Genomic DNA, 13,567 nt, shown 5'->3' with positions numbered 1-13,567 from the left:
ATTCAAACATGTCCGGAAGTCTGTGGAAACAGCTCCCAGACCTGGTCGCCCCCCCCTTCTGCCATTGATGAGGCATCTGTCCGTCAAGTTAAGGCTGTCATTTTGGAAGATCGGCGCATTACTATTCGCCAAATAGCCCAAGATGTCAAGATTAGTACAGGGTCTGTGGAAACTATCATTCATGACCATTTGCATATGCATAAGGTGTCTGCCAGATGGATTTCCAGGTTGCTCACACCATTCCAGAAGCGAGAACGCATTGAGTGCTCAAGGTGGATTTGGAGATGTGCCAAGAAGATGAGTCAAAGTTTTTCAAAAGACTGATTACACAGGATGAAACCTGGGTCCATCACTATGATCCAGAGACCAAAGGCCAGTCAATGCAGTGGAAGCACTTGGACTCACCACCTCCAAAGAAGGCAAGGGTGCAGCCCTCCGCTGGCAAGGTCATGCTCACAGTCTTCTGGGATCAGGACAGAGTAGTGATGACAGATTTCCTGGCAAAGGGTACCACAATTACAGGAGCCTATTATGCTTCACTTTTGAGGAAATTAAGGGAAGCTATCAAAATCAAGAGGTGGGGCAAGATCAGCAAAGGTACCCTCCTCCTGCAAGACTACGCTCCGGTCCACAACTCGCATGTCGCCAGATCAGAAGGACGGGCATGTGGTTATGAAATCCTTCCCCATCCTCCCTACTCTCCTGACCTTGCACTCTCTGACTTTCACCTCTTCCCAGCCATGAAGTTGTTTTTGAAAGGAAAGCATTTCCCAGATGATGCAGCCTTGATTTCTGAAGTCATGTTGTGGTTGGAGGACCAGCCTGGGGTGTTCTACAAAAACGGTCTCCAGAGCTGCATCAAACAATGGGAGAAATGCATAACTCTGGGTGGTTCCTATGTAGAGAAAGACTAATAACTATGCCAAGTTTTGTTGCTCTATTTCTATGGGAAGTGGGTCAGGGGCATTACTTATTGCACACCCCTCGTAATCACTCTCTAAAAAGTAGAATGCTATTTTTGGGGAGGTGAGAAAAGCACAAAATCTAAAATAATGTTTAAAAAAAAAATTCTTACAGATATTTTTTCAGGCTATTCTGTCTATGATCAGTAAAAGAGAAATCTTTCTAAACTGAGGGAAATTTTACTTTGTTCCAATTCAGTAAATATTTATTGTGAGCACAGAAATTCTAATTTCCCTATTTTATATATTTGATTCGATTTTGATCAACATCTATTTCGTCCTCAGTGAGTGAAAGAGAAATCCTTCTAGACTGAGGCAATTGTTATTTTGTTCCAATCCAGTGGACCTCTTTTATGAGTGTACAAATTCTAATTTGTCTATAAAATTGAAAAAGAAAATGAGAAAGCAATTGCCTATACCTCTCAACTAGCCAAGAATTGGATGCTCATGTTACATTAAATTTATACAAGACATTGATCCCCCACTAAAATCTAAAATACTAAAAAGTTTTGTAATTCTTTTTCTGTTGATCATTTTCTAGGTTGTTTACATGTAATCACCCCAAAAGTAGAATTGTATTTTTTCATGGAGTCTAAACTATGATTATGATAGTAAAAATGTATGAGAAATTGTTTCTAACTAATTTCCCAAAATTATTTTCTTGAAATTAAAAATGTAAATATTAATTAAGAGAAAATCAAGAAAGAAAAATAGAGATTTCAATGAACAAAACAAATATGAAGTGAAGACACCCGGGCAACATCATGTCGATATAAATAATCAATATTTATATATCAATATTTCTAATTAGTTATTTATTCTATTACTATAGTTTATTTATAACATTTTCATTTTAAAAGTTCTTTGAATTTAGTTTAAAAAGAAAGTGATTAATGATAGTGAGCATATTTTATCATGTATCAATAAATAAAAAAATTGATTCAAAATCAGACAATTGTCTCCTCCAACTTCTTTTTTATTGTATTAGTACAAATCCCAAGGATGTTCATCACTGAAACTTGATAAGTATGAACAGCACCAAAGCAGGTGACAACTAATTTGATCATAAATTGATCAAAAGACACATTTTATACAAAAATACTTTAGAAAAATCAATGCATTAATTTAGTGTCAGGTGATCTACAATGAAGGTCACAAAAAGTTAACTGAACGATGACATATTATCAAACTACACAAAACAAATGCTTTTTTTTCAACTTATATCTGCCAACTTTGTTGTTATTGGTGTCTGTTTGTCAAGCTACACAATAAAGAAAACAATTGTAGTTCTGAACCATTTTTTTTTTCTTGGGTAAAATTTGTAGCAAAAACGTTTGCTAAAGAAAACGTTTGATATGAAATGTTTAGAAAAGGAAAATGGTGAAGATTGGGCTTATTCTTATAAATAACTATTTGTTTTTCAGATACCCCAGTACTGTAAATGTGTATCAGAACATGTAGTTGTACTTAACAGGGATTTTTTGTTTGTATGTTTCAGAAAGCAAGATGCCAAGAAAGTACAAGTCAGTTGTAGGAGGGAGATGCTACAACTCCACTCCACCTGAGGTTTTCAAGAGGGCTGTTGCAGACTTGAATAATGGCCAAAGTCAGAGGCAGGTGTGTGAAGAGTACAATATTCCAAGATCATCTCTTCAGAATTACTTGAGAGTTTTATCTGGTGATAGACTGCCCAAAACGCCAGGTGGTCAGACAGTGCTTTCACACAATGAAGAACAATCCTTTGCTCAGCATTTGGTAGTGTTGTCAGATTGGAGGTTCCCTTTTGATACAATTCACCTTAGAATAATGGTGAAACAGTACCTAGACAGGCAGGGCAAGAACGTCAAACGTTTCAAGGATAACCTTCCAGGCGAAGACTGGTGCCACAGCTTCATAAAGAGACACAAAGACAAAATCAAAAATCGTCTGTGCCAGAATATTTCAAGAAAAAGAGCAGAAGTTAGCAGGGAAACAGTCCAAACTTACTTTGACAATCTAGAGACCAGTCTTGAAGGAATTCCACCAGCCAACATCATCAATTATGATGAAACCAACCTAACAGATGATCCTGGCAGGAAAAGAATGATCTACAAGACGGGTGTTCGCTATCCAGAAAGAATTCTGAACAGTACAAAAACTTCTATGAGCGTCATGCTACAGCAACAGGAGAAACACTGCCAGTGTACGTTGTATACAAAGCAAAGCATCTCTGGTCAACATGGACTTAAGGTGAACCAGCCAGGGTCCGGTACAATCGTTCAAAATTGGGTTGGTTCAACAACGTCTCTTTCAAAGATTGATTTCAGACGGTAGCACTTCCATACTGCAGGTAGCTACCCGGAAAAAAGGCCCTCATTGGTGACAACTTGTCATCACACTTCAGTGAAGACATTCTGAAGCAATGTGAAGAGAATAACATTCATTTCATATGCTTTCCACCAAATGCAACACACTTGTGTCAACCCCTCGACGTTGCCTTCTTCGCACCAATGAAGGCAGCATGGAGACGACTTCTCTCTGACTTCAAGAAGACTGCTACAAAGTCCCAAAGCACCATCTCAAAAGACTTGTTCCCCAAACTCTTGAAGAGACTCATGGAAAAAGAACTGACAAATCAAAAAGATCTTTTTATGGCAGGCTTCAAGAAATGTGGTATTTTTCCGCTTGATGTGGACAAAGTTGTTCAACGCCTTCCACATATTCCATCCGACCTCTCCGAGTTCGTCAGTGAAGTCTTCACCTCTGAGCTGAAGAGGCTTCGATGTGGACACACATCTGGAACCAGTACTGGAAGACCAAACAAGCGGAAAAAACTGGACATTGCCTCAGGGAGAAGCATTTCTACAAGACCAGCTTCAACACCAGGGAACAGTAGACATGATGACGATGCTGACAATGTCACCAGTGGCAACAGGTCTCCATCCACAGATGCTGACACAGACACTGAAGATAGTCGGAGTCTTCCAAACCCAATGACCGCCAGAACATCTTTGACATTTTTAGTTAAGGGTGTATGGCTCACCGTACCAGTACCGGTACCCAAGTAGCCTACTCATACCCAGTATATACTAATACCATTGATAAAGTACTGTACAGTACAGTAGGTGCTGTATCATGTTGATTCTTAAAGTACCGGTACCACCAGAAATGTAGGCAACAGTACCCGGTAGCCGGTAAACAAAACTGTACTGAATCAAAATGTTCGTTTTTTTTTTTAAATATCAGTATTATTCTTGTGTTCTCATTTCTGAAGTTTTTACCGGTACCATACTGGTACCGTAGTTCTGATGTGAAGATATCACTATTAGTTACATTCAAAAGTACTGTGTTGCATTCCTGTTCAAATATGTTCCTTTATTATCTGTCACGTGTTGATGGTGAGCAGAACCAATAAAAAGATTTGAAATGACGCAGTAAAGTTTGTAATTTTTTGGCAAAATTTGAAGTTATGGAGTGTTCTGGTACCTTCAAAACCAACTAAAATAAATGTGTGTAGACTCTTCTTGCTATGTTTGTATGCCAAACTCACCCCAGTGCATGGGACTCTTAAAGCTAAACACATTTTATATAGGTGGGTCAAAGCCACCCCATGCCAGGGTGACTTTGGTCACCAAAAATTATGGCCTACTACCACCAAACATATAATATTTGCCAAAGTGTCTCGTGCTCCGTCTGTTTCTACCCCCTCCCCGTCTACATACTTAAACACCAGCAGCAATTTTGTGTGTGCCTTGTTTCAAAAAATATGAAGCATGTTGTGCCTAAAATGGATCAAAATGGATCTTACGGTATATAAAAGGCAAAATGTGTGTGTGTGTATGTATGTATGTTCGCTTTTTGTGTATGTCTGTAAAAGGCTTTTTTCGCCATGATTCTCAGTCGGCTCACTCATTCTTAAAACTTTTTATATCGCATCTAAATCATAATAACTACGACTTAACGGGGATCGCATGAGTATTTAATTTGCCCGACTTTTATGAGCTTGCCGTGTCTTGAAAAGCGAATGATCTGGCTTGCAGCGCAAAACTAGGTCAGATATCACGCCACTTCCTCGCACCTGTTTATTTTGCTTTATAAACCTTCACATAACGCCTTTATCAGTTCCTCTCCATCGTGGCCGAGATGGTTAGGTGTCTGGCTTTTTTTCCCTTTCGTTTCCACCTTTGTGTCAAGGTTTCGGGGTTCAATCCCACCTTCCTACTAAAACTTTATTTTTTTTTACACACACACCTCCAAACACCTGGGCACCCGGGAACCCTCGCTAGTCTATAATATAAATCTCACCTGTCTGTTTAAATGTATGCATGTACGTATGTTTGTATGTCTGCCTAAAACTTTCGACAGAGATGACAGATTTTTGTGAGATCGGTATTGTTTTGAAGATCGACCCTTAGGATGACAAATATCGAAAAATTGGCTAAAAACATTAATTCCTTCATGCTCAACTGGGCACTTTTCTACAGGGAGGGGTCGCTTTTTTTGACGATATTTTCGAAAATTAGGAAAATTAGATCATACAGTATCATTGGTAGAATACTTAACGTAATTAAATCCTTCTTAGATAAGAGAAAAATCCAGGTTGTCCTCGACGGTCGTACATCTAAACAATATGATATAAATGCGGGAGTGTCTCAGGGGTCTATTCTTGGACCTCTATTGTTCCTAATATTCATTAATGACCTCCCCGACAAAATTTCCTCTGAGATGGGTATATATGCTGATGACACCACACTCTATAACAGGCATGACAGGAAAACAAATGAACACATATCTAAAGAAATGGCAAAAAACACTAGAGGATGACCTCCAATCTGTAGTGGAATGGGGACATAAATGGATGGTCACATTCAATGCTGCCAAAACTAAACTGGTTTCCTTCAATAATTACAAGAAACCTTCTCTGCCACCAATATCAATGGCCAGTGACTTTATCGGAGAGTACATCTTTCAAACTGCTTGGCCTAACATTCACAGGAAACATGAATTGGAATAATTACATTGAAAGCATTGCCAGGGCCGCTGTGAAGAAGGTAGGCTCTCTCTATCGTGCTAGAAAACTACTAACACCTGAAAGTATCCTGTACCTCTATAAAGCCACTATTCGCCCATGTATGGAGTATTGCTGTCACATTTGGGCTGGTGCATCTGCTACTAGTCTCTCGCTCCTAGACAAGGTTCAAAAGAGAGTCGCAAATCTGATAGGTCCTGAACTGGCATCTAAGCTTCAGCCTCTGTCCATCGACGAAACGTTGCATCCCTCTGCCTTTTCTACAAGTATTTTAATGGTGAATGCTCTGGCGAACTGCAGACACTTGTGCCCCCACGACGTAGACACTCTCGACAAACCCGACAGGCAGCTAAATCCTACCCCTACACAGTAGAGATCCCTAGATGTAAAAGATCTTTCTACTCCAGTAGTTTCTTCCCCAGAACCGCTAGACTCTGGAATTCCATTCCAGGTCCCTGCTTCCCTAACTGTACTGACATGCAGAAGTTCAAGTGTAACGTGAACCAACATCTTGCTGCCAAAATCCCAACATAGTGCCCCAGTAGTTGTTGCCCCTGATAGTAGCCCCCTACACCAAAGTAGTAATGTGCCTTGTTTGGGGTGAAAATGTAATAAAAAAAGAAAAAAGTCATCCCTTCTTTTCGATTGACTAGCCTTAATTTAAACATTCATCACTTCCGGTTTGGCGATGAGTACAATGACAATAATGTCACTTTTTTTTCCTCCTTCGCGGTACAGGTTCGAGCCTGCCTACTACCACTTTTTTAACACCTGGGCAACGCCAGGCTAGTCTAAATATACAAAGTAGTAGCATTCGTGTGTGTGTGTGTCTGTGTGTACAACTCTCCTACAGTCCACACCAAAATCGAGCATGACCAAACCTGGCATAAAATGATGGTCCCCCACCTAGGGATGGTGCACACCATTTTCCTACATTAAGGTCCAAGATCAAGGTTATACTCATAGCCTATGTATATCTACTGTCCTACAGCCACACCACTGGATCGATCATGACCAAACCTGGTATGATAATAATCTCCAACCTAGGGATGGTGCACACCATTTTTCAAGGTCAAAATCAAATGTTAAGGTCATATTTGGTGAACTCCCTCACCTAGGGATGATGTGCACCAAGTTGGGGTTTGCCACCATCCTGGGAGCTGCCATGATGGCGCCAATCAACTTCAGGAGGTAGTTACAAAATTCTAAACACCTTAAGTAATAGTTGCCCTAACAACATCTTACTGCAAGGGTGCCCACAAAGCGGGTACCTAAGCGTACAGCAAAGTTCTCCATAAAGCAAAGGTATCTTTGCTCGTATTTATATAAAAATTGATTTATTTATTGTGGACTATTATCCTCATCTTTTTTAGTTGTGATAATAGTCCACAATAATTAAATTAATAAATCATAATCATCTCAATAAGCATTCCAATTAATTAAATCATTTATATAAAAATGTTTTGTTTCATACCGTAATAATAAATTGATTTTAACACCAATAGGTTCAGCAAGTTTTCTAAAAAAAATTTTTTTTGAGCTATTGCGTAATGCCTAGGAAACTTCAAGTATATTAGTTTTATCATTGAACTGCTTTTTTTTGTTTTTGTTTTTATTTAAATCTTAGATGTATCCAAGTGCTTCTTTTTGAAGGTGGGGAAGAGGGGGAATTGTTGCCATCCGGAGTTAGGGGTAGAGTGAAGAGAATTTATTCCTTTTCCTAAAAATGGTTAAATGCTCTTAAAACAGTATCCGTTTATAGAATGGCCCGGGAACGAGTAACCATTTTACATCAACTTGACATGCAAAATTGATTCTCTCCATCTTAGAACAATTGTCAACCCAACGTAAACTTTTCTCAGTTCCGATTTACTTGCCTCTCCACGAAGGCAGAGTTAGACACAAGATCAGTTTATAATATGGGAAAAATTCAGCTCCCCAAAAGGGGGCACTTTGGATAGAAACAAAAATAAACATTGCCTCCATCTAGAAGGATTTCTCCTTCATTGATCGAGGTCAGAAAAGTGAAGTATAGTATCAGAACAGATACTGCACTTTGCTTCTAGCCAAAAGGCCAAGAAGAAAAGCTTTTCACAGTTGTTGCTCACCAGTCACCACACGTAATCGCCTAAAAATGTAGAATTCGGATAATGGTGCTTGTTGTTAAGATACAGTCGATAGATCAATTTTTTTTTTTTACGTACTCAATTGTTATGCCGAAAATAGTAATATATCCAAAAATTACGAAAAATCGGGTTTGCATTACAATACAATGCACAGAGGTACGAAAAAGTTGTCTAGAAATAAATGTTACCAAAGGCAAGATAAGTTACTTTTCTACCTAACTGGATATGGTTTTTGTGTTTTTAATTAATGTAAAATGTTTATTCGGTTCGAAAAACGAGTAATGTTGAAAGCTGCAGGAGAACAAGATGCCCGCAAAGTCTTTGAAGACTCGATAATCACTTCAAAATAAGAAATAAAACATGGTGGTAGAAACCAAACCCACTTCATTAATGTTACCGTCACAGTAGTACTGTGACACAGTACCCCTCTTCAGTAAGAACAAATATTATATATATATATATATATATATATATATATATATATATATATAATGGCTGCCATACGTCTTGCACGAGGACCCTTGATAATCGCTCAAAAGCAAAAATTAGGTATTTATGCAGAGAAGGTATCGTGCTATATTTTTAAATAGTATATTCAAAATTCAACTTTTACTGTATCTTGTTAAATTAAATTGTTAGATGAAAGCACAAAATGTTCAGAATAGATTTTTAAATAATAACGTTATTTCAGCACGGTATCTTGCCTGTAAAAGTACCAAAAATTAAAATCCTGAGAGAACATTTTGGCACCATTGGTAACATTATATATATATATATATATATATATATATATATATATATATATATATATATATATATAATTAAATAGAACGAAATAAAATGTTCCTGTGAGACTTTTAAACGAGTTATGGAAAACGTAAGATAAAATGTGGGAAAAGTATGTTAGTAAAGGATACTCTGAATATTCGTACATTTCATAAAATCAATAGATAAAAAATAAAATAAATGTTATTGTGAAATCAAGGGGTTATTTACAGCTTTCGAAATTTTAGAAACGGATGTAATATCAGATATTTCTATAATAAAGTCGAAAATATTTTTAAGGCATGGCGCGTCACGTGTGAAAAATTATGGCTCCTTCCAAAGACGAAGAGAACACGTTTTAAAATGATCGCCTCTTTTTCTTTTTATTATAATAACCTTAAAAACACATCTCCAGAGTATTTGAATAGCACAAATAGAAAAGTCAACAGAAATAACGAAATGAGAAGAGATATAAATCAGTAATTAGACAAAAACAGTTCTGTACAAATATTGTTTATCAGGTATGAAAATTATGAGATGTTAAAAAAATAACCGATAAATGGATTAGGTTTTCAGACATATTAGAACAATGGCGAGGTATGATGATTCCAGCCTTGATATTAGATGTTGAGACAAAGAGTAGAGCAGGTTATAGGTGGTAGAATGAGAAGTTAAGTTTAGAAAATAGAATAAATAGAGTGAATTTGTGCCAGGTGATGTCCAAGAGAAACGGCCATTTTATAAAAGATGAGGAAAAAAAAAAGGCAACGGAAGTTGCATGTGTTTAAAACGGAAAAGGACATTAATCTACTTCACTTCCGTTTCCCCAGCACAACATTTTGGTAAACACATTAAAAAAAATCGTCATAGACACTTACCGGAATTTTATCATTGGAAACTTCAAATCTGGCTAGCAATTTTGGTGATTTTTCCCAAGCGATCTCTAATCCACTTTAACAATTCATCTCCGTCTTTTTCGAAGCTTTCCGGAAATCAACCTAATCACAGCAAAATCATTCGCTAAAGTATTCACACGCCTTCACGTTCACGGCGACACTCGGATTTCAAACGCTCCGATTGTTGGTCTATTGAGAGATTTTCATATCTTAAGTTCATCTTTCATAAAGAACACTCTCTTAATATTTCACTCGTAAACAATTTTAGATGAAAACATTTTCTATACTAGCATTTATTTTCATCTAAAATCGACCTTCAGTAGAACTACTTCTTAACTCGGAAGGCTTATATTTTGGGCAATGGACTTAGGTTTTTTTACTAATAATTTTTTCTTCGTCAAAACGAAATGAAACTTTTAGAAAATGGAAATCACTTAAAATCTATATAAAATTTTAATAAATAAATTTATATGAATAAATTAATATTAAATATAAAAATGGCTTAACTTTAATCTAGAAAAATTAGATTTAATATTTATTTGCGATGATTAAAATTGATTTGTTTTTAAAGTTTTACATAAAGAAAATTAAAGAGTCTAAGTTTTAAACTATAGTTAAAAAGCGTAAGTATTAATAAAAAGTTTATTTTAGAAAAAGTTTATTATTATGATGGTAGAGGGAGAGTAAAGAAATGTTTCTTATAATCTCGCAGTTAATGACGAGATGTGACGTCACTTAAATGGTGAAGGTGGGAGCAAGTCGACATGTGACAACAACTGCAGCGACCGACGATCTTTTTTTTTATTTGCTTGAACAGGACAGCCGGCTGAGTAAGAGGGGGATATATATTATTGGCAATATACCGAAACCGACTCGCATACAAAAACAAATAAACAAACAAAACAAAAAACATTACACGCATTTATTCAACCTTCATTACCAACAAACAATAAGAAGAGGAAATATCGTCATGGGCTAGGGAGGAATTGGATAAAAAAAAAAAAAAACTTTTCGACTAAAACTACTGACATGATCACAAAACAAAATCTTTCCCGATTACTGGATCATCATGGGTCGTTCCCAAAATTAATATCGGAAACAGAATCGGTAATAGTGACAAAAAATGGATAACAGTGAAACTGAATTTGCTACCCAACTCGGCCTGTTGCCGATGAACCGGTTTGTTGCCGCTTGTTCTTGTTAATTTAAAAAAAAAAAAAAAAAAAAGCTAAAATTAAAATATTTTTCATGTTTTAAAATTGCAAATATTAAAATATGAAATTGAAAAAAAAACTAACTTGAGAAATAACAGTTAAGAAGGAAAAGAAACAAATTAATAATAATAAAAAAATGATTTCGTTATCTTTTTTCATCACCCCCTCCCCAGAAAGTTTACTGTTTAAAGCAAAATGAATAAAACTATTGCTTGTTTAGGGAGTTATAACGGTATTATGTATTAATCTAAACAACTAGAACTAATTATACGGGTAAGCCAAGATATATATGGTAACTCTTAAACTTTAAGAATCTCAAAAACATCAATTCTGGAGGAAAACCGAACACTTCTCCCCTTCGTTCTTGTTGCGCTTCTTCTCTTTATCACAACTAATTAAAACAAAAAGCCGGCTTTTCTGCTTAAGTTCCGATTTAATAATTGGCATCCAACGACAACCACAAACACGTAAAAATAAATAAATAAAAATCAATTAATCCTAAAACCTTATACACCTTAGTTTACATATTAATATAACCTTGACTGCAAAATTAAGGAAACCAGTGAAAACGTGTTTCGTGTAAATTGATTCCGTCTTTCATTCACTCTTTTTTTTGTCATTCAATATTTTCTAAAAGTTTGTCTCTTGTCTTACTATTAAGTGTTATATACATATTTTTTAATTTCTCCACAACTCTAAACTATATCATTCATTTTAACAGTTTAAACGAGCAACACTTAATATTTTATTTATTACTAGCGTTGCCTGGGAAAAAATAATTCAAGATCTAGGTATGTTTACAATGTTTAAAAGTTCATTTTAGTTTTTTCCATACTTTTTTTTTTTTTTTTTTAATATTTGGTTAATAATAAAAATTATATTCCTTGGGTTTTTCGTTAAGAACAAAGAGTAATATCTGTTCTGATCATACTTCACGTTTTCTGTCCTCGGTCAGTGGAGAAATCTTTCTAGACTGAGACAATTTTTATTTGTGTTCCTACCGAGTGCCCATTTTTAGAGATCTGGATTTTCCCCACATTAAAAAAACGACCTTGTGTCTAACTCATCCCTCGTGGTGTGTGTGGTGAGGCAAGTAAATGGGGAAAAAAATAATTATGTTCATTTATCAAAGTCACGTCTAGACAAGAAACACGGTCATATGAAATCTCATTCACCAATTCACGGATTTTAACTACAAAAATGTAAATTTTTGAACCAAAGAATTTTTTAAATCTCCTGTCTCTTATGTAACTGTGATACGTACGACGGTGTAAAAGACTATTCATGAGTTGAAATTTTGGGACGAATTCTTCAACATGAATTTCATTCATAATAATTTCCTCTATCTTATGTGTTATTTTGGAATTATGTGCACATAAAATAGTTCTACGTCTTCAGACAAACCGTATTATACTATTAATTTTTTTTTATTATTTATTTTCTTTTTCACTATAAAACTTTAAATGACAAATTCTGAACTGTCTTCCTTCCTGGTTTCGTAAAAAGCAATAACCAACAACGAAGATCGTATTGATCCTAACCCACACATCAAAAGAGATTAAATGCTAATTGATCGTATCATTGGCATTGGCCAAGGTGATGTAAATAAGGGGATGAATGTGGACAATGATCGCGCCGTGGTGGTTGCTTGTGAACTTAGCCAAATGAAAATGCAAGGAGTCGCCGACCTTTTGCTCCTCTCTTGTGATGCGCGACCCGTTTTCAAAAATAACCCAAACTCTCTTGGAAGTGTCCACAACAGCAACCAGCCCGTGGCCTCAAACTCCGTCACCTTCAGCAAGTGTCGAGATGGGGCTCTTCTCAAAACCCAGTCCCTGCTGCTTCTCCTCAAAAACCTTTCCGCATCCTTGGTCAGCTGTCCGAAACTCGGTGATGGAGGAAGTATGGCCAGTAGCAGCAGCGGTATGCTGTCCGCCGCATCGGACCTCAATACAAAATGGGCAGATGTGCCGAATCACATACACACGCTGGCTGACATTGTCACGGACCTTACCGAAAACTCTGGACACTCGGCCTATTTAGTGGCCATCAGTCACGAAAGAACAACTCAAGCCATCCCGGGCCTTGTCGACCGCTACCAAGCCAGCAGAGCGTGCCTCGAGGCCCGGCTCGCTTGTACTAGAATAAAAAAATCCAAAACAGACGAACTGAACCCTCAAGTGTTGGTCCAGATTTGCAGTACATTGTCCAAAAATCTGGCCGTGATGACCGAAATCTGTCGGCATGCCAGTGAACAATCCAAAGATCGAGCTGATCAGGATCAGTTTAAGCATTGTGTGAAGAGTTTGACGGCCACTGCTAGTTGCCTCATCTCTAGTATTAAGACTTTTAAAAACAGACCAACCCCGATAAACCAAGGTCGGTGTGTGGCCTTCTGCGAGCCTCTTGTAGCTTCGGCAAATGCCTTTGTAATGTTTGCTATTGAAAAAGAATTTATTGGAGTTGCGGCTGTACTTTCGTCCGAGTCCAAAGAACAACAAACGGCCATACTTGGTAAGTATTGGAAATCTGCATTCGTTCACAGGTGTTTATTTGGTACTTAGTGGATTTTGAAATAAAAACATTTCAGGTAAAA

General features: G+C 36.8%; 2 protein-coding genes across 4 annotated transcripts in view; one reads left to right on the top strand and one right to left on the bottom strand.

Moving 5' to 3' along the window:
* The window catches only part of LOC145288721 (uncharacterized), a 58,115-nt gene that overhangs the window by 41,335 nt on the left and 3,213 nt on the right, over positions 1–13,567 (bottom strand). The window contains exon 1 of one of the 3 annotated variants that reach the window (XM_080136351.1): positions 9,740–9,894. The exons of 1 other annotated variant lie outside the window; for it this stretch is intronic. The gene's annotated coding sequence lies outside the window, so the exon portion shown is untranslated. Of the gene's footprint in view, positions 1–9,739; positions 9,895–13,567 lie in introns of those variants that run through there. One more of the 3 variants, XM_080136353.1, reaches the window with a different exon arrangement.
* LOC145288758 (talin rod domain-containing protein 1-like) overlaps positions 11,789–13,567 on the top strand; it is a 69,954-nt gene continuing 68,175 nt past the window's right edge. Inside the window, exon 1 of the mRNA XM_080136354.1 lies at positions 11,789–13,485. Within this exon, the coding sequence (XP_079992480.1) occupies positions 12,534–13,485 (952 nt within the window). The 5' untranslated portion in view covers positions 11,789–12,533. The remainder of the gene's footprint in view (positions 13,486–13,567) is intronic.

Source organism: Euprymna scolopes, chromosome 2, assembly GCF_053919585.1.
Source record: "Euprymna scolopes isolate OS-2025 chromosome 2, ASM5391958v1, whole genome shotgun sequence".
NCBI classification, from domain to species: Eukaryota; Metazoa; Mollusca; class Cephalopoda; order Sepiida; family Sepiolidae; genus Euprymna; species Euprymna scolopes.
The sequence above is the reverse complement of the archived record's forward strand: the minus strand, read 5'-3'. Positions and strand labels throughout refer to the sequence as shown.